We start from the raw sequence: 18,755 nt of genomic DNA, 5'->3' as shown, positions 1-18,755 counted from the left end.
GTGCCTATGCCTTTTGCATATTGTATTTGTCAATGTGGAGTGGAGAGCAAGTTTATAAGTTTGGCAGGAGCAAAAGATGTGGGAATGGCGCGGTGTAGTGCCATGGGAGGGGTGTGGAACAGGTGGCAGAGAAGGAATGTTAAGGGCGGTTGAGTGGTCAGGTGCAGACACATAGCTCTGAGACACCAGGCAAGGTCATATATATATAAAAGACTTTTGTACAGTACAGTATTTTTAATCTATGATTACCAACCCTTCCTCTAACGGTGCTAAAAGAAATCTATTCCTATTTTACCTTGACTGCTCATAGCCTCACACACTTCAGCTTTGTCTGCCCTCAGTTTCCTCCTGTTCCAAAGAAAATAGCACCAGTCTCACTGCAAAGATGTTTCAGACGTCACAGGTTTGCTCTACGCCTGCACTTCCTGTAATGTGGTGACCAGAAATGTAGGCAGTACTCGAGCTGCAGACTAACTGGCACGAGAAGCAGTTCTTGTGTAACGCTCCTGCTTTTATCTTCTGTGCATGGCTAAAAAGGATGCTACATTCCTTCCTGTCTTATCACATTTATCCCATCCACTATCTAAGAGCATCACACCGTAAGGCACAGGAGCAGAATTAGGGCATTTGGCCCATTGAGTCTGCTCTTCCAGTCAATCATGTCTATTATCCCTCTCAATGCATTTCTCCAGCCTTCTCTCCATAATCAGATGACCTTACTAATAAAGAGCCTACCAACCTCTACTTTAAATATACCCAATGACTTGGCCTCCTCAACGAATATGCCAATGAATTCCACAGATCCACCACCTTCTATCTAGCCAAAGACATTTCTTGTCGTTGTTCTAAAAACACCCTTTCTTCTGTTTTAATAAAGACAAATGCAAAGTCATCATTGAGAACTTTATGCACACAAAGGCCTTTTTCCCTCAGTTATTTGTGCTTCGTGCATAATAAAACATATTTCAAAGTTTTCTTTTATCTGACTGCCATGATTTTCTTCGTGCCCTTTCTTCCAGCTTCCATTTTGAGTTCATCTACTGTAACCTTGCCTTTTAGATCCTGGAAAGATTAAAGGCCACTCCATGTTTTCCATGTACCCAGCCTCTGATCTGCTTTATGATTCTGAATTGAATTGAATTGACTTTAAAACTTGCATCCTTCACATTCATGAAGTGTAAAATCTTCACATTACGTCTCCATCTAAATCTGCAATGTGCTATTTATAGTAATTTATAATAAATAATATGGCTTCTTTCCCCCTTCCTTTCCAGTTCTGATGAAGGGTCTTGGCATTTTTTTTGTAAACGTGGTGTTGGGGTTTTTTCTGTGATAATTGGCAATTATCCAGGTCTGTTGTTGCCAAATCCCTGTGGGCATATCCCTGGAGATTTCATTAAGAGTGAACTGAATATGCCTGAACTCTTCGATCTTGTTTTATAGTCTCTGCTTTTCATTCTTCTGTCATTTGTGTGATTTGTTTTTGTTTGCGACTTGGTGCAGTTGATGTTTTCTTTGACATGGCTCTATAGCTTTCTTTGTTTCATGCTGTCTGTGGGAAGTTAAATCTCAGGGTTGTATCCTCCATACATATTTTGAAAATAAATGTTCTTTGAATCTTTGAACATGATTTGTTTTATTTATTTATTTTTATTTAATTTCTTCAGAGATACAGCAAAGGGACCCTTCTGTCCCAACAAGCCAATGCCACCCAATTACACCCACGTGACCAAATAACCTGCATTCTAAACGTACATTTTTGGAATGTGGTAGGAAACCAGAGCACCCGGAGGAAGCCTATGCAGTAATGGGGAGAGCGTACAAACTCCTTACAGATGGCAGTGTGAATTGCCCCAGGTTTGTGGCATTGTAATAGCGTTACACGAACCACTATACAACTACGCCACCCTGACTGTCGATTCTGTTCTCATAGGGCAATAATTATGGGGTACTACTTTTCAATACTAATTGAAAGATGACAAAGCCCTTCTCAATTAATTTTCTAATGGATAAAAGTTATTTGTTTTTGCAACCTATTTTGTCCTAGATAACACAGCATCAGTACAGGTCATTCAGCTGAACCAGTTGAGCTAATGCCACCCAGCTAATCCCAATTTCCTCTTTTCAGCCCACATCGCTCTGTAACAGTTAGCGTAATACTTCAGTGTCAACAATCAGAATATCGGTGTTAATTTCTCACCACTGTCAGTATGTAGCTTAACTATGTGGGCACATTCCAAACGACATAAGGATTTTCATTAGTAAGTTGTGTTGGTGCTGGAAGCACGGCATTTCACTCTCTATTTTGATGTACGTGGAATAAAGCTAATCATTTTTTCTATGTACATGTCCAAGTGATTCTTAAGTGACACTATCGTGCCTGCCTCAACCATTTCCTCACTACCCTCTGCATGAGAAAGTCACCATCGTCAACTGTCCAAAGAGAGTGCTTCTTTCTGCCTAGCATTTATGTCCTTGCAGACAGCGAATCTGGAAACTAACTGATGATCAGTTTTAGTAACCAGTAATAGTATTTTATCAGCATCAATGCTGTTGCCAGCTGTACTTTGGAGAATAATGAAGTGCAAGCTTAGATTCAAGAAGTTTTGGCTTCTTATCTCATTTGGAGGTTGGGCACATGTCTACAGGTTGAGGAAGCTTCAACTCCCTGGGTGGCCTTCTGAAAATCCAAATAACTGACCCTCCTTTGTCTATCCAGCTTGTTATTTCTTCAAAGAATTCCAACAGATTTGTCAGGCAAGATTTCCCCTTTAGAAAACCATGCTGACTTTGTCCTATTTTATCACGTGCCTCCAAGTCCCCCGAAACCTCATCCTTAATAATAGACCTCTTCTGCCTCCCTCTCTTCGTAAAGAATGGAGTGATGATGTTTGTAATTTTCCTGTCCTCCCGAACCATCCCAGAATCCAGTGATTATTGAAGTATCATTACTACTGCCTCTACAATCTCTTCAGCTACATTCTTTAGAATGCTGGACTGTGGTCCATCTGGTCCAGGTGACTTATACAGCTTCAGACTTTTCAGCTTCCCAAGCACCTAATCCTTAGTAATAGCAATAACACGCACCTCTGCTTATGGCAGTCTCGCCATTCTGGTACAGTGGAGACTGATGCAAAATGCACAGTAAGACCTTTAAAACCCCTATCTTGATAAGGAAATAAAGGACAAATGTTATTTTGTTTAAATATTTGCATAGAATCAAATACACAAGTCCCTTTATGAGATGAATTGGAACAACAATTTTATGCTATACTTGGGGATGAATCTATCAAAAATATTCTTGTTCAATGGTTCCATTGGTAGGTGGGTTGCTTGCCTGTGCTCTACGTACAATGGTGCTAGAAAGTTTGTGAACCCCGTAGAATTTTCTCTATTTCAGCACAAGTGTGGCCTATAATGTGATCAGATCTCATGTATGTTCTAAAATGAAATTGAGAACCCAATTAAATAAGTAACACAACACTACACGTTCATTTATTGAGAAAAATTATCCCATTTAACATGTATTTGTTGGAAGAAGTATGTGAACCTGTTTTCAGGAACTAGTGTGACCCTTTTGTACAGCAACCAAACATTTCCAGTAAATGTTGATCAGACCAGCACATTGGCTTGGAGGAATTTTAGACCATTTCTCCTTACAAAACTGCTTTCAACTCTGGGATGTTCATGAGCTTCCTTGCATGAACTGCTTGATGCAGGTCCTTCCACACCACTTCTATAGGATTAATGTTGGGACTTTGACTCGGCCATTACAAAACACAAATTTTCGTATTTTTAAATCATTTTGTTGTTGGTTCATTCATCTTTCATATCATTGTCCGGTCGCATTATCCAACTTCTATTACGCTTCCAGTGATGTACTGCTACTCTGACATTCTCCTGTAAAATGTCTTGATACAATTTTGAATCCATTGTTCCCTCAACAATTACAAGCTGTCCAGGCCCAGAGGCAGCAAAGCAGCCCCAAACTATGATGTTCCTTCCACCACGCTTCAGTTTGAATGAGGTTTTTGTGTTGTTGTCCAGTGCCCTTTTCCCTCCAAACATCAATGTGCATTTCTGCCAAAAAGTGCAACATCTGTCAACAGAAGCATTGTAAAACAACCAAGTGGTCTTTTGTAAACTTGAGATGTGCAGTTTTTTTTTGGGAGAACAGTGGTTTCCTCTGCTGTGTCCTTCCATGAACACCATTCTTGTTCACTTTTGACACTCGTGATTCCTGGAGGTCTTTTGCTGTTACCCTTGGTAACCTCCATCAGCATTGCACATTGTGCTCTTGGTGTGATCTTTGCAGGATGTCCACTCCTAGGGAGAGTAGCAACAGTGCTGTGTTTCCATTTATAGGTAATTTCTCTTGCTGTGGATTGATGAGTACTCAGGTCTTTAGAAATTGCTTTGTAGCCTTTTCCAGCTTCATGCAACTCTACAGTTCTTCTTAGGGCATCTGAAAGTTGTGATTGAGGGAGGTGCACATAAACAGATCTTTTGAGAGGACAGGCTCAGTTAGTAACCTGTCTTTTTGTCTTTATTATAGGGCAGGGCAGCTCTACCTCTGATTAGAACATCTGACTCCAAATTGTCGTGTGTGTCCCCCCCCCCCCCCCCAGCCAAAGGACATTACCCCAGAGATTCACATACCTTTTCCAACAAATATATATACTATTTGATCACTTTTTCAATAAATAGTGAAATGTTTTTGTTATTCATTCAATGAATCCTCTATCTAGTTTTAGGACTTGAAGATCTGATCCCATTTTAGGTCATACTTACACATTTCATAATTACATGAACAGGACAGAAGCCAAAATAAGGTGGGGGGGGGGGGGTGGTGTGTGGAAACTTATTCTATCCCCTTTCTCTCCAGACCTGATCAATGGTCTTGACCAATAATGCTGAGAATGGGCCAAATGGCCTGGTCTCTCTTCTCCTACAAACTTATGAACACCTTGTGTTTGTGGTAAGGGCACATATTAAAATTAGGAGGCAGACAGCCAACATCTTGTTTCCCCAAGGTCAAACTGTCTACTAGAGGGCATGCATTTAAGGAGAGAGGGAGCAAAAGGAGAATGCCAAGTACCTGATACAAGCTGCCAGGTGGTGGTGGTAGTAGAAGCAAACAGAATCAACAGATTTTAAGAGCCTCTTAACCCTTCTCTTGTTCTGTCTTCATGTTAAGTTCTATATTGCTTTAACTCATACCTTATATTGCTGAACACCTGAAAATATATTATGACTGGATTCAAAGGTGTACAAAGTTTCAATTGATCAATGTCTGCATCAAATTTGACAACTGAAGTTTTCAGCAGTTTGGGGCAAGAGCTGAACTGCTCTCTTGTGCAGTGAGAAATGACTGCAAGTTGCCAGAGTTCAGTTAATCGTGAGAAGTCAAACCTCATTAAAAGTAGAAGTGCAATTATGCTTTCTTCATAATGGAACTTTTATGCTGGATACAGGACAGATCCTCTGAAATAGTAACACAAATCAATTTGAACGCTTACAGCATTGAAAACATTTCCTTCCATCTTTCCTTTACATGGTGCATGGGATAATTGATTTTATTAACACTCCTACCTGCCATTCCATGACTTTGGGTGGCACTGGTACAGCCAGTAGAGCCATTCTCATGGCACCAGTAAAATTTTCTCCAATCTGGACCTTGGGTGCTGTGCGGAGTCTGTGCAGCACAACTCACAACTTACCAGACGTGTTTCATTTTTAGTCCACGCTGCTCAGGAACGTGCAACACAATGCATTGCCTTAATCTGCCAAAATCTCACTATTTCATTAAACCCCTCCCCTCCATCTCCCTAAAAACTCAGTACCCAATTCTTGCTCTGTACACCTCCCACAAATCCCTACAGCAAGCTTTCAACTGCTGTCCTAACATGCATCTCCTTTTGCCCCCTCTTGCATCTGTACTAGTTCTCACTGTCTTTGGGAAAACTCAATTCCACATCAACTTGAAATCCAACACCTTGCACAGTGAGTCACTGCACGAGAAAGATCCAAATGGGCAGAGTGATGGACTTAAGAGTCTTGTGGATGTTACCACACAGTTGACTTGGAATTTACTGGAACATAATGCAATGTTTTGCAATTCAAATTGAAACACATTAGAAACTTACATTAACATCACCTCTGGGAAGTGGCTGTGTTCACTTTTAGAACAAAGAAACTCATTGAAAATCTCAGCTCAGACAGCCTCTGACATTTCAGGCTGAGACCCTTCATTAGGACAATGAATACAGTGCGTCATTTTTTAAAAACATTAACACTTTAGCAACAATACAGGAATCATCACAAAACTAGCCCTAATTCAACTGGTGATACCAGTGTGCTGAGGTCTAAATAATAACTCCATTGTGTTAAATAAAGCATAAATTGCAACTGGAATTCTAAAATACAACAAGGGATACTTGGTTTTGACAATGAACATTGTTAGAAATAACACAGAACCTGCTCCTATGAAAGTAGGCACTGAAATTTTAAACTACTCTCATCAGAAATAGTACATCTTGTGAATGGCAACACATTTCAAGAGATCGAGGTGAAAAAGCAAAGCCTTTTAAAAATGAGTGTTGTAATCAATATGCCAAAAAGAATACACATCACTTTATGTTAAGACCTTTATTTTGACAAGTGATTCCAGATTTAGTTCTATTAATCAAGCCAGTATCTGGCTTATTTGGTATCAATTGGACAAAACCATTCCAAGTACAGTGCCTTACACTGGTGTCCAATTTTCACTCAACGCAGAGTATCACAAATCTTCAGTCATGCATTGCTTCATGTTCTCCAATTTGCAATAAGACAAGAAAGCCAAGTAACTTCAATTAACAGTGCGAATTTATTTCATGGTCTGGTGGGGCAAGTCCATCCACCCATGAAAACATGCAACCAGTAAAACATATCCCAAAATGAAAACATTCAGTACAAAACAAGACTGTGACTTAAAAAGTTACATAGATTTAAAAACCTATTCCATTGCGCCACTAGACTACATTGTTCGCGTCCCTCCCACAAGGGAAAAAAGTCAATCTCCGAGCTTGCTTAACTTGTGTCCATCTAAAAAGAAAAAAAGTAAATGTTAACAGTAAAATAATGTTACAACTTCATATTGGAGGGGGCTATTTAGCAGCTTACTGACCCCTTTCTTGCATGAAACCAACTCACACCTATCCCATCTAGTCCTTATGAGCACTCAGCTACAAGACTGATTCAGTAATTTCACTATATCACCAGACCTTTTATCAGTTACCTCTGAAATGTTTCCCACCTTTGTAATACTTCACCTTTCTGCCAAAGGGTTTAATAACTGACAAGGTCATGCTCATGCTGTTTATTTTATCCTCCATGCTAACTGGAATCCAAAGGATAATCTTTGATACCTGCACTACTCCACAGGACCCCAGCCCTCACCATACTTTCAATCACCATGTTATTTCAAATTCAAGCCCCATCACTGTTCCTTTGCAATGAAGATGTCTGATCTCATTTCTTTAAATGAGAACAGTAGTCCCTTCCCTTACTGCCACATCAACTAATGCCCTCAAAGCATTCACAATTTATTCTTGTTTAAAGCACCAATAACATGGCCTGTGAAAGAGAACACTTATTACTGACTCAACTGGAAATGGCAAGGAACAAACCAATAATGACAGATGGTAAGGACACCAATCATTCTAAACCTAAAAGTCCTGATGCTCAATTTCATGGATACTAGCAATCATCCCACTAAGACCACTTTTAAAAAAGACAAGCTGCACAACACCAAACTTACCCTAGCATTATAAGCATCCAACTGGGCATCCAGCTCTTCTGCTGAAAGTTGTTGTCTTGAATTTCTTCCACTTCTACCACCTCTTCCACCTCTGTTGCCTCCTCTGGACCGTCTATTTCCACCTCCGAATGCATTACCGCGAGTTCGGCTTGCAGCTCTGTTTCCTCTAAAATAAAAAGGAAAACAGCAGTGTGAAAAACATATTGCACAACACCAAGCAAAGCAAGTTAGTACAGAAACAGTCCCTTTGGCCCATTTAGACCTATCCCATCAACGTGCACCTGGACCATAGCCGTCCTACCCATGTATCTGTCCAAACTTCTCAAATGCCGTAATCCAACATGCATCCACCACTTCTGCTGGCAGCTCATTCAACAATCACACCATCCAATGAATGTCTATTTGTTGTCTCACCCAACTTGGCAAAAAGCCTTCATGCATTCACCCTACCCATAACCCTTGCTATTCTGTAGACCTCTTAAAATTCATTCTCCTACACTCTAGGGAAGAAGTCCTAATCTACTCAACCTTTCACTGGAACTCAGGTCCCAAAGTCTGTGCTCTTTCAACCTTACTGCCCTTTCCTCTGACCAGACTGCATGAGGTCACACCAACATCTTATACAACTTCCTAATATTTCAACTCTTGCCCTAATTATAGAATTTAACAAGTTTTATGAAGTTCAATGTACTAAAAGCTCCCCTTACAACCTTATCTACTTGTGATGTCACTTAAGGAATTATTGATCTAGCACCCCCCCCCCCCCCAGTGCCTTACCAATAATTTTATCAGTCCACCCAAAGTGCATTAAGTTCCATGTGTCAGCTCACTTTCCAAGATTACTTTCTAAACTTTGACAACCTTTCTCACTGCTCACTGCCTATTCCTGGTGTCATCTGCAAACTTGCTGATTCACTTCACCATCCAAGTCATTAACAGTTTGACAAACAAACACAGCACCAATCCCTATGGCACACTAACCCCATGCCTCCAGTTAGGCCTTCCACCACCATTCTGGCTTCTCCCACTAAGCCAATGCTGAATCCAATTGATTATTAGTCTTTTGGACTATTATTAGAGCCTTTTTTCTAAACAGAAAGACTTTAGCAATCCTCCAGTGCACTGGCACTTTACCTGCGGCTAAGGACATTAAATATCTCTACCAGGGCCTTGTAATTTCTGCACTAGTCCACCTTAAAGATTGAGGGTACACTTCAAGCCCTGGTTATTTATGCACCCTAATTCACCTCACAACAGTAAGCACCTCCTCTTGTAATCCACATACAGTCCATGATCTCTTCTTTTTTTTTAAATTGAATAAGATAAGTGTCCAGAATAAGATGACAAAAATATCAGTTAACATTTCCCTCATCCTTTCAGCTCCATGAGGCTCCAAGGTGGAGCCAAGATTATTAGTGGCTTTCCCCAAAATGATCTTACATGACAGTTATAGACAAAACTCATTACTCTGAACTACACTGAAGTGTTTGAGTATTTTAATTCACTGTTTCTTTAACCAAATAGTGATAAATGTACTAATCACAATGTTCATATGAATAAAAGCAACTAAAAGCATCTCTATACTCTGCACATGAATAATTTCCACTTGTCCAACTGATCATTGCTTCAAAGAAAATCTTCAGTTCAGCCTGATTAAAGCAGCCCTAATTCACATCACCCATTTACTTCCCTACATCTAGCTAAAGGAGGTGCAGTGTTACAGGCTATGGAAAGAACTCAAAAGCTCCTGTGCCTTCTAAACTGGTGACCTCTTCGGCATCTTAGGCAAAACTCAAGATCAAAGGCGACCTGCAACCACACCTTTTCTGTGGTTCAGAGGTAACTAATGAGGCTAGTGTGGGACATGCCAACTATGGATGAGAAAGGCAGGTAAACAAGTTTGCCAATTAGCATGTTCTTTTATTGCCTTTTATACTGAGCTCTTTCACCACACCACTAACTTGGAAATCAATTGCTATTCCCATTATTGAAGCAATCTTCCTACTCCCTCAGAGCTACATTCAACTTTAAATAGGTGAATTTCATGGCCAGATAGAAGTACATAATGAGTCACAGCCAGATGTATAGACTGAAAATACTTACCCAACTATGGGTCTTCTTTGGGCATCAATTTGTGAGGTAACTAGTTGAATGTTCATTGGTCGTCCTTTAAACCACAAACAAAGGAAAACACTCAGTTATTTGATCTCAATAAGCACAAGAAATGCTGAAGATAGTATGTTGACAAAATGGAAGCCTTAATTTCTGGCTTGAAGCAACAGAAATACACTCCTTGCAACCCTTAAAATATCTAACACCAGAAGAACCCCAATTCTTTAAAATTACGGTACTAATACAAGCAATGTCTCTGATCACAAAGGATTCAACAAAAGTTTGCTTTTAAGACATTTCAGAATTAAGCCAAATTTATAATTTTCAGATATTTTATTCACAAACATTTCCCAGGAAGGTAATGCACCTTGAACGTTTGCTTTAATCACTGGCTTGATGTAGGTCATTTTTTTTGAGAGCTGTAATCACCATTTCTATCCCACTGTCAATAGCAACTTAACCTGCATGTCACTTCCACAATTCATAGCATCACTTTGAATTTCCATTAATCAATACATTCTCCACTTTAATCCTGTTCAATAGAAATCTTTTCAAATTTAAAACTGATCTAATATTGTTATAGCAACCACTGAACGAAAATCTTTTGCCTCCATTTAACCTCTAGGATTTTAAGGTTATGAGATTAACAGAACAAATATGTTAATTCTACTATAATAGGTAGATCAGCCAGAATTAAACAGAGCTACAAAGCAGCCTTTCATGTTTCTCCCACAAAATGCTGGTGGAACGCAGCAGGCCAGGCAGCATCTATAGGGAGAAGCACTGTCAACGTTTCGGGCCGAGACCCTTCGTCAGGACTAACTGAAAGGAAAGATAGTAAGAGATTCAAACCGAAAAGTCAACAGTGCTTCTCCCTATAGATGTTGCCTGGCCTGCTGCATTCCACCAGCATTTTGAGTGTGTTGCTTGAATTTCCAGCATCTGCAGATTCCCTTGTGTTTGCCTTTCATGTTTCTCCTATTGGGGAGGATTCAGATTACTGATAACCTGTATGTCTGCCAGGTGCAGGCCTCAAAAGGCATTGAAAATGGGGAAATACCAGTACAAAATTGATTTAACTTAAGATATTCTCATACCCAAACACCAGAATTGAAGTATATGCATATTTTAAACAAGCAGCAAGACTTAAACATTCTGAATTATCAAGTCCTAAACAATGTAGTTATATTTAAGTGTACCAATGCTTTAAGTTTGCAAAGCTATTTAAACACATACTAAACATCCAACATGACAAAAAAATTCACTTTCAAGATTCAGTCCTAAAAAGATGTTTAATAATTTTTTTCACTAAACTGTTACCATCTAAGGGAACTCCATTATATTGTTTCATGGCTTTCAAAGCATCTGCCTTTCGCTCAAAGTGTACATCAGCTGTTCCCAAACTGCGCCCGGATCTATCATAATGTACAGCTGCTTTCTTCAATGTTCCAAACTCAGCAAAAAGCTCCTGAAAAATCAAAAACATAGAACTAGCACCTTCCACAGAACATTGCAGGACGCTTCAGTAGAGGGTTTAGAAAATCTGCTACTAAATCACATAATACAATAGAAATAGAACAAAATACAGGATCAGAGGAGTTTGAAAGGCAATTCCACAGAATGAGAATTATGAAATTTAGGGAGGAACAAGAAATCAAAATTAAAGTGAAAGTTATAAACTGCCATAGACCTGATGTTATAGTGCAAACAGAACAGAATGTCTGACAAAGTGAAGCTGAAATCTATTCAACTTTAAATTACAGAAAGGTAGATTTTGGCACATTTACATTAATGTAGTTTTACCTATGACAATTCTACCATCATGTATTATGGTTTATAAGCTTATGAAGCACTATAGACAATCATGGAGTAACAAACATCACTGAATAGGGCAGTTAATTTTGGAGTTGTTATAACACTTGGGATGGTAGAACCATGTTAGTTATGTTTTATAGGAATAGTTTCCAATTAGATTTAAATTTGACGGTGAAGATGATGGCAGATTATATATGACATTGTGTCACTCATTTATCATGACATAGGCAGTAAAAACTATTAAAACAAAAATGTGGCCATAAATGCAGACTTGAAGATGTCCAGGAAAGGAATTCTGGAACTTGAGGCATTGGTAGATGGAAACCCTGCCTCGAATAGGAACCATTAAAACCATAGTGCCAATTAACCATACAGAAACCAAAGCACAAACCACCCCCCTCCCCCATGAGCACCACAGAATTTAAATTCAGGTAGCCTGGATCTTTTTTTAAAAAAAGATAGCAAGGTGAAGAGAATAAAACTACCAGATTGCCCAGAAAGCTCAACTAGTGCATCAAATTGTACCATTCTTATCCAGCATGGCTTATACGTGGCTTCACACTCACGTTTGACTCAAATGCAAGTCTAGCAGTTCAGTTCAAGCTCATTTGAGCATGAGGAAGTACCCACCATCCAAATCATGCTCTTCTCAATGCTGCCATTAGTAAGATGGTACATGAGCCTCATGACCCAGCCACCATGCTCAGGAACAGTTACTACCCTCAACCATCAGGTTCTTGAAACAGAGGGGTAACTTCACTTGCCTCTATTCCCAAGGACTTTATCTCGTGTTTCTTTGTATTTGAGTTCTTTGTCCATTCTGTTGTGTGCGGTCTTTCATTGATTCTATTGTGTTTCTTTGATTTACTGAGTATGCCCACAAGAAAATGAATCTCAGGGTTGTACATGCACTTTGATAATAAAAGTTTCTTTGAATAAAACTTCAGATCACAAAAAAGTAGATGTAAAAATACTTGGCTCACGGGTCTGGCAGAAATTTCAAAATAAGACTGAGCCAGGTGGTGGAGAAAGAAGGAATTGAATAACCAAATATTCTGAATCCTTGGAATAAATGACAGATTAGAGGAGAGTGAGACATCAAGTTTACAGAGGATGGAGAATTAGAGGTTACAGGCAAATAGCCATGGAGACTTCAGGTGAGATTGAGACAATAAAAGCTGTTATGTTGTTGTAAATTAGTCTGAGTGAAGGCTTGTTCACAGATGGGCCAGACTCGTAACAGAAAGGCAATATTAATCTCCAGATGCAGCTTTAGAACCCAAGCAGAGTTGAAGACATGTCAATCCAAATGGAAGGTAACTTTTAACAGCCACTGATAGCCAATCAGAAGATGCAAAACCAAGTATGTAAACAAACTTTCCTAAATAAAGTAGGAAACAAATTAACTGCAAGTGCTCAGAATATTCAGGCAAGACAACATCCACAGAGAGAAGAAAGCTGCCTATGTTTCCAGGTTACTTCTTTTTGAGATTAGCCACCCAAAACATTCTCTCTACAGATACTGGCTTACCAAGGATTTTCAATGACAATTTCATTTCCTAAAAGCACTTAGAATTCAAATATCAATCCAAATGTTAATTGTAATCTGTAGACAAATGATGCATGCATACACCAAGAGATAGCAGTAGACAAGAGCTGTAACTTAAGCACATTTCATGTTAATATGAAGACAGTGTATCTCTACAACAAATGCCAAAAATGACAGCTTGAAGTATAAACCAACAATTACAACACCCAATTGGTCTGTCAACAGAAGCTTCATACATGTTCTAATTTCCACAGGGAGAAGGACAGTGTGAAAGGCAGAACCAAAGCCCGCTAGAAATATCCGTAAGTGTCTGCAATCCACTGCATCATATGAAAATGACTATTACCCTGGGCTTCACTTACCTGAATATCTGCATCAGATACACCAAAGTCTAAGTTCGACACCAAGAGCTTTCCACCAGTTTCAACACCACCGCTAGCTCCAAAACCACTGTCAAAAAGGTCATGTTGCCACTTGTCTGGGAGTTGTTTCGGCTATAAGAAAATAAACAGATACACCTCGCTGACTTCCTACATTTGTTACCCCAAATGTTGGTTAATCCATGTCCAGTTACTGTCATCCCACCCCTCCATTACACTGATAAGCCACAATCAGCCACTAGGTTAAAATTACTGCCAATACAACTTAAAATGTCGACCTTACCTGAGATGGATTAAATATTTTAACATGATCACAGATGCAATGAATGTACTTCATAGCTAATTATGTTGAATTCACAAAATCCACTACATTATTTAAACATCACAAAACTCTAATGAATACACAATAACAATCAAATAAGTTAAGAATCTGATGTAAGTTGTTACTTGGTGAAAAATGAAGTCACTTATAATCCTACCACTGTTTCCACAGCACATCTGGAACTAAAGCCTGGATTCCTTTTAATAGCCACTAGACAAGATACTTGGTGTGAAATTCGTCCGCCACGGAGTCAACTGCGTGAGATCACCTCTTGGTAAAAGCAAGCTGCTCTCCACTTCTCCTCAAAATCCCTTCGTAATACGACAATCCAGCATGTACTTTAGCAATGTACTTGGCAAAGTCTCAAACGGCCTTTAGTCCGAAATAACGGCCTCAGTAAATCAGCAAAACTTTGAAAGTCCGTAACTGAGATGATTTGCAAGAGTTCTGAAAACACACAGGCCGTCAAAGCTGCATGCAATTTTTATTTAATAAAAGTTCAACGTTCTTGAAGGTTTGTAGCCTGTGCAACAGATCCGTTCGAGTCAAATCCAATGGCATAGCATAAAATACGTGTCCTTCTGTGCAAAGTTCATTCAAATCAATAGAGGCTTGGTTGCATTAAACAGTTCTGAAGAGTTCAGTTAGAGATGGAGATCATTGTTGCTGAGAAATGTTGGTCTAATAGAGCAAGTCTTTAAGCCTCTCTTGCAGATGTAGAAGATTGCACCCCAGTGCCCTTTGTCGAGTTGCTCCGTGATCCCGCGCTGGCCTCGGCGCCTCCCAGAACTTGTGGCGCCCAGGCCCTCCGCCATTTTATCGCCCGGGGCAAACCAGGTTGGGCGACCGACGAGGATTCAAATCCAGACAAGGGCCACTCTCTCCAACTCCTCTGCTTGAAACTCGAAGCCGGCGGACGTCTCTCGCACTTTCTCTTTGTAAAATTTACACGGGCTAACAAATTACATTTTGTTTTAAGAAAAAATTGAATGACAACGGCTCTGCCAATATGGCGCCGCTCCGTCACGGTTCCAAATTTAAACCGTTTTTTTTAATCGTTTAAAAATAAACCTACAAAGATTGTTTTTCCACTCTGGGCTTAAATGCAAAACATTTATCATTTTGTTTACACCGCGGTCGCTGCTTCCTACCCTGCTGTAAGGAGCCGGTCGGTTTCTTCCTCGCATTGCGCTCTGTCTGTTGCGCATGAGGCCTACACCCAGGCCCCCTCCGCCGCCGCCTCGGCCTCCCGCCGCTCCTCGACCGGCGAGGCCGCCCACGCCTCGCCCTGCTCCGCGGCCCATGCCGCCTCCCCCGCCGCGGCCGCCACCTCTTCCGCCGCGGCCGCCCGGGCTTTTCTGCCGGTTCAGTTTGATGATGTCGTCCAGGGACATGTCGAGTTTGTCGCCCATTTCCCTCTTTGTTTCGTTTCTCTTCCCCCAAATCAAAGAGTTCAACCCTCGCTTCTGGACTGGATTTAACGCAGGACGCGGAGGTGATTCAGGTGGGGTTCGTTTTCTTCCAGCGTCCGCCTCGATCGAGCGTTTAAAGGAGAAAATTGTCCCTCAGCGCGGTCCGTAATGGCGGCTTTCTCCCAACAACGGTCGGCCTGGGGGGGCAGATATACCGCCCGCTGAACACGTCATGGATGATGCGTTCGAGCGAACCAATGAGCACACATAGTAGGTGGGTCATTCACAAATTCTTGAAGGAGCTGCTGAGTTTCTCCAGCATTTTTTTTGTCCAGTTTGTTACTATAGCCCGCTTTTTTTTACACAATTGGATGATGTGATGAAGAGGCACCTAGGGTGGAACCCGGCTGGGATAGTAGCACTTACGTGTGGGCAAGAACTCTGGCACTTTTAAACTATGTTGCCTCTGCAACCTCATTCAGTGGCGTACTGAAGTTGCAGATCCATTTTCAAGCCTGAAATAACAGCAGAAGTTGCAGGTCCAGTAGCAGCAGGGAAACAAACAGCGATAAACACAAGAGATTCTGCTAATGCTGGAAATCTTAATCAACTTGAGTAGAAGAACTATCGTTGTTCCAAACTCTGCATCAGGACAAAGAGTATATCTCAAAATTTAAAGCAAATTTATTATCAAAGTGAGATTAATTCTCTTGCAGGCATTCACAGCAGAAGAAATACAATAGAATCAATGAAAAACTGCATACAAAGACTGTACAAATAAAAGGAATACTGAGAACATGAATTTAGAGTCCTTGAAAATTCAAGCTTATTATCATTCAACCATACACAGGTATACAACTAAACGAAACAGTGTTTCTCCAGTGCCAATTTGCAAACTACAGTAAATAGTCACACACAGCACATATAATAATGATAGCACACAGTGTCACCAAAATAATATTTGAGCGGTATGGCCTGAAGATTGTTAGTGTGTGGAATGTCATCCTGGAACCACATTTCTGCAAAAAACAAGCACACAGCAGTTCCTCATCTCGCACTGGGTCAGCCACAGATAAAGGCAGTTAGTCCATATGTTGTGGAATCAGTTCAGAGTTGAGGTGAGTGAAGTTATCCACGCTGGTTCAGTAACCTGATGGTTGAAGAGTAACTGAACCTGGTAGTGTGGGACCTAATGTTCCTGCACCTCCTGCCTGATGGTTGCAGCGAGAAGAGGGCATGACCTGGGTGGTGGGGATCCTTGATGATGGAGGCTGCTTTCTTGAGTCAAGCGCTCCTTGTAGATGTGCTCAGTGGTGGGAAGGGCTTTGCCCCTGATGGGCTGGGCCGTATCCACCACTTTTGTTTGGCTTTCCATTCCTGGGCATTGGTGTTTCCATACCAGGCTATTATGGAACCAGTGAGGATGCTCCCACTGTGCATCTATAGAAGTTTTAGATTATATGCTGAATCTACACAAACTTATAAGAAAGTGAGGCTCTGTTATACCTTCTTTATAATGACCCTAATGTGCTGATCCCAGGACAGATCTGTTGATATGATGGTGACAAGGAATTTAAAATTACTGACCCTCTCCACCTCTGATCCCCTAATGGGGACTGACTCATGGACTTCCAGGTTCCTCTTCCTGTAGTCAATAATCAGCTCTTTGGTTTTGCTGACATTGAATGAGAGGTAGTTGTGGAACCATTCAGCCAGAGTTTCAGACTCTCAAAGCACTTCACAATAGATGTGAGTGCTGCTGGGCATCAGCTGTTGAGACAGATCAGCCTGATCTTCTTGGGCACCGGTATGACAGGTGCCCTTTTGAAGCAGGTGGGAACCTCCAAATGAAGCAATGAGAGATTGAAGGTGTCCTTTAACACTCCAGCCAAATGGTCAGCTCAGATTTTCAGTATCCTGCTAGAGAGAGTATACCATCGGGACTGGATGTCTTGACGCCTTTTGAAAGATATTCTGAAATCAGACTCTGAGACAGAGATGACAGAGTCGCCAGATGCTGTGGGGATTCACACAGCTATAATGCTATTTTCCCTTTAAAAGCGTGCATAGAAGACACTGAGCTCATCAGGCAGTGAAGCAGCCCAGCCATTTATTTTATTACGTTCCGCCTTATAGGACCTATTGGCATGGGAACCCAGCCACAGCTGCTGCGCATATAATAGTGTCACTAACTTCACACGAATTGCCTCTTCGCTCGCAAGGTGGCATCCTGTAGGTCATACCTGGACCTCTTGCCGAGCTCTGGATTGCTGGTCTTGAAAGCCACAGATCGAGCCCTCAGCAGTACAGGGTGTCTGGCTGGATGTGGGTCACAGAGCATCTGCAGGGGACAATGGAGTTCGACGCTTCGGGTCGAAACCCTACATCGAGCTGGTGTTTATCTCCAACAGCATATAAATTATTTAAAGTTGAAGTAATCGCCAAAATACATATATATTGCCATACGCTGTTTATTTATTTATTTATTTAGCAACCCAGCACAAAGTTGGACCTTCAAGCCACACCACCCCAGCAACCCCTGAGAAACTTGATTAATTTTACCCTACTCACGGGACAATGTACAATAGCCAATTAACCTACCCAGTACATCTTTGGACTGTAGGAGGAAGCCACAGAAGTAAAAAAAAATGCTCTTTCTACAGGGAGGATGTATAGACTCCTTTTTGAACAGCGCTGGAACAGAACTCCGGATCTCCCTGAGCTGCAGAAGTGTCGTGACAACCTGCTACGCTACTATGAAGTTCATCTTCTTGCAGACATTTGTGGGAAAGTAAAGAAATAAAATATAATTCGTGAAAAACTACACGTAGACCAAGACTGACAAAGTGCAAAGGAATACAAATTGTGCAAATTAAAATAAAATCGCGAACAAGATTTGTAGAATCCTTGAAAGTGAGTCTGTGCATCAGAGTTGTGGTGAGGGAAGTTGTGGCTGATAAAAGGTCCCCAGACCTTATGGAACTTAAGATCCGAATTGAGAACTGAAGAATGAATTTTTTCGAGGTCCAAACAGGCCACGATGTCGTTAAGCCATTGAGCATGAGTGGGCGGGGCAACATCTCTCCATCTGAGGAGGATCAAGCGTCTAGCCAGGAGAGAGGCAAAGGATAATATTCGGCATTTGGTCGGACCCAGACATAAATCTGTCTCGCCCCAAAAACCAAACACAGCAATTAAGGGGTTTGGTTCTAGGTGCTGATTCAGAATACACGATAACGTAGTGAAGACATCTTTCCAGAATTTCTCCAAGCTAGGACAGAACCAGTACATATGGATGAGAGAGGCCACGCCCCTCTTGCATTTATCACAGAGCGGACTAATGCTAGGGTAGAATCGAGATAGT

The 18,755-nt window shown here is 40.9% G+C and overlaps 2 protein-coding genes across 2 annotated transcripts in view; one reads left to right on the top strand and one right to left on the bottom strand.

The window, feature by feature from the left end:
- rgs9b (regulator of G protein signaling 9b) overlaps positions 1-18,755 on the top strand; it is a 137,750-nt gene that overhangs the window by 18,557 nt on the left and 100,438 nt on the right. The window lies entirely within an intron of this gene.
- alyref (Aly/REF export factor) lies at positions 6,850-15,731 on the bottom strand. Its single transcript, XM_059948328.1, has 6 exons — positions 15,131-15,731; positions 13,640-13,771; positions 11,234-11,381; positions 9,905-9,968; positions 7,802-7,967; positions 6,850-7,086 (listed from the first exon to the last, which is right to left on the bottom strand). The coding sequence occupies exons 1-6, from the start codon at positions 15,389-15,391 to the stop codon at positions 7,072-7,074; spliced, it is 786 nt and encodes a 261-aa protein (XP_059804311.1). The 5' UTR covers positions 15,392-15,731; the 3' UTR covers positions 6,850-7,071.

The sequence above is a fragment of the Hypanus sabinus genome, chromosome 23 (genome assembly GCF_030144855.1).
Source record: "Hypanus sabinus isolate sHypSab1 chromosome 23, sHypSab1.hap1, whole genome shotgun sequence".
Taxonomy (NCBI): Eukaryota; Metazoa; Chordata; class Chondrichthyes; order Myliobatiformes; family Dasyatidae; genus Hypanus; species Hypanus sabinus.
This window is presented reverse-complemented; position numbering and strand designations above follow the sequence as displayed.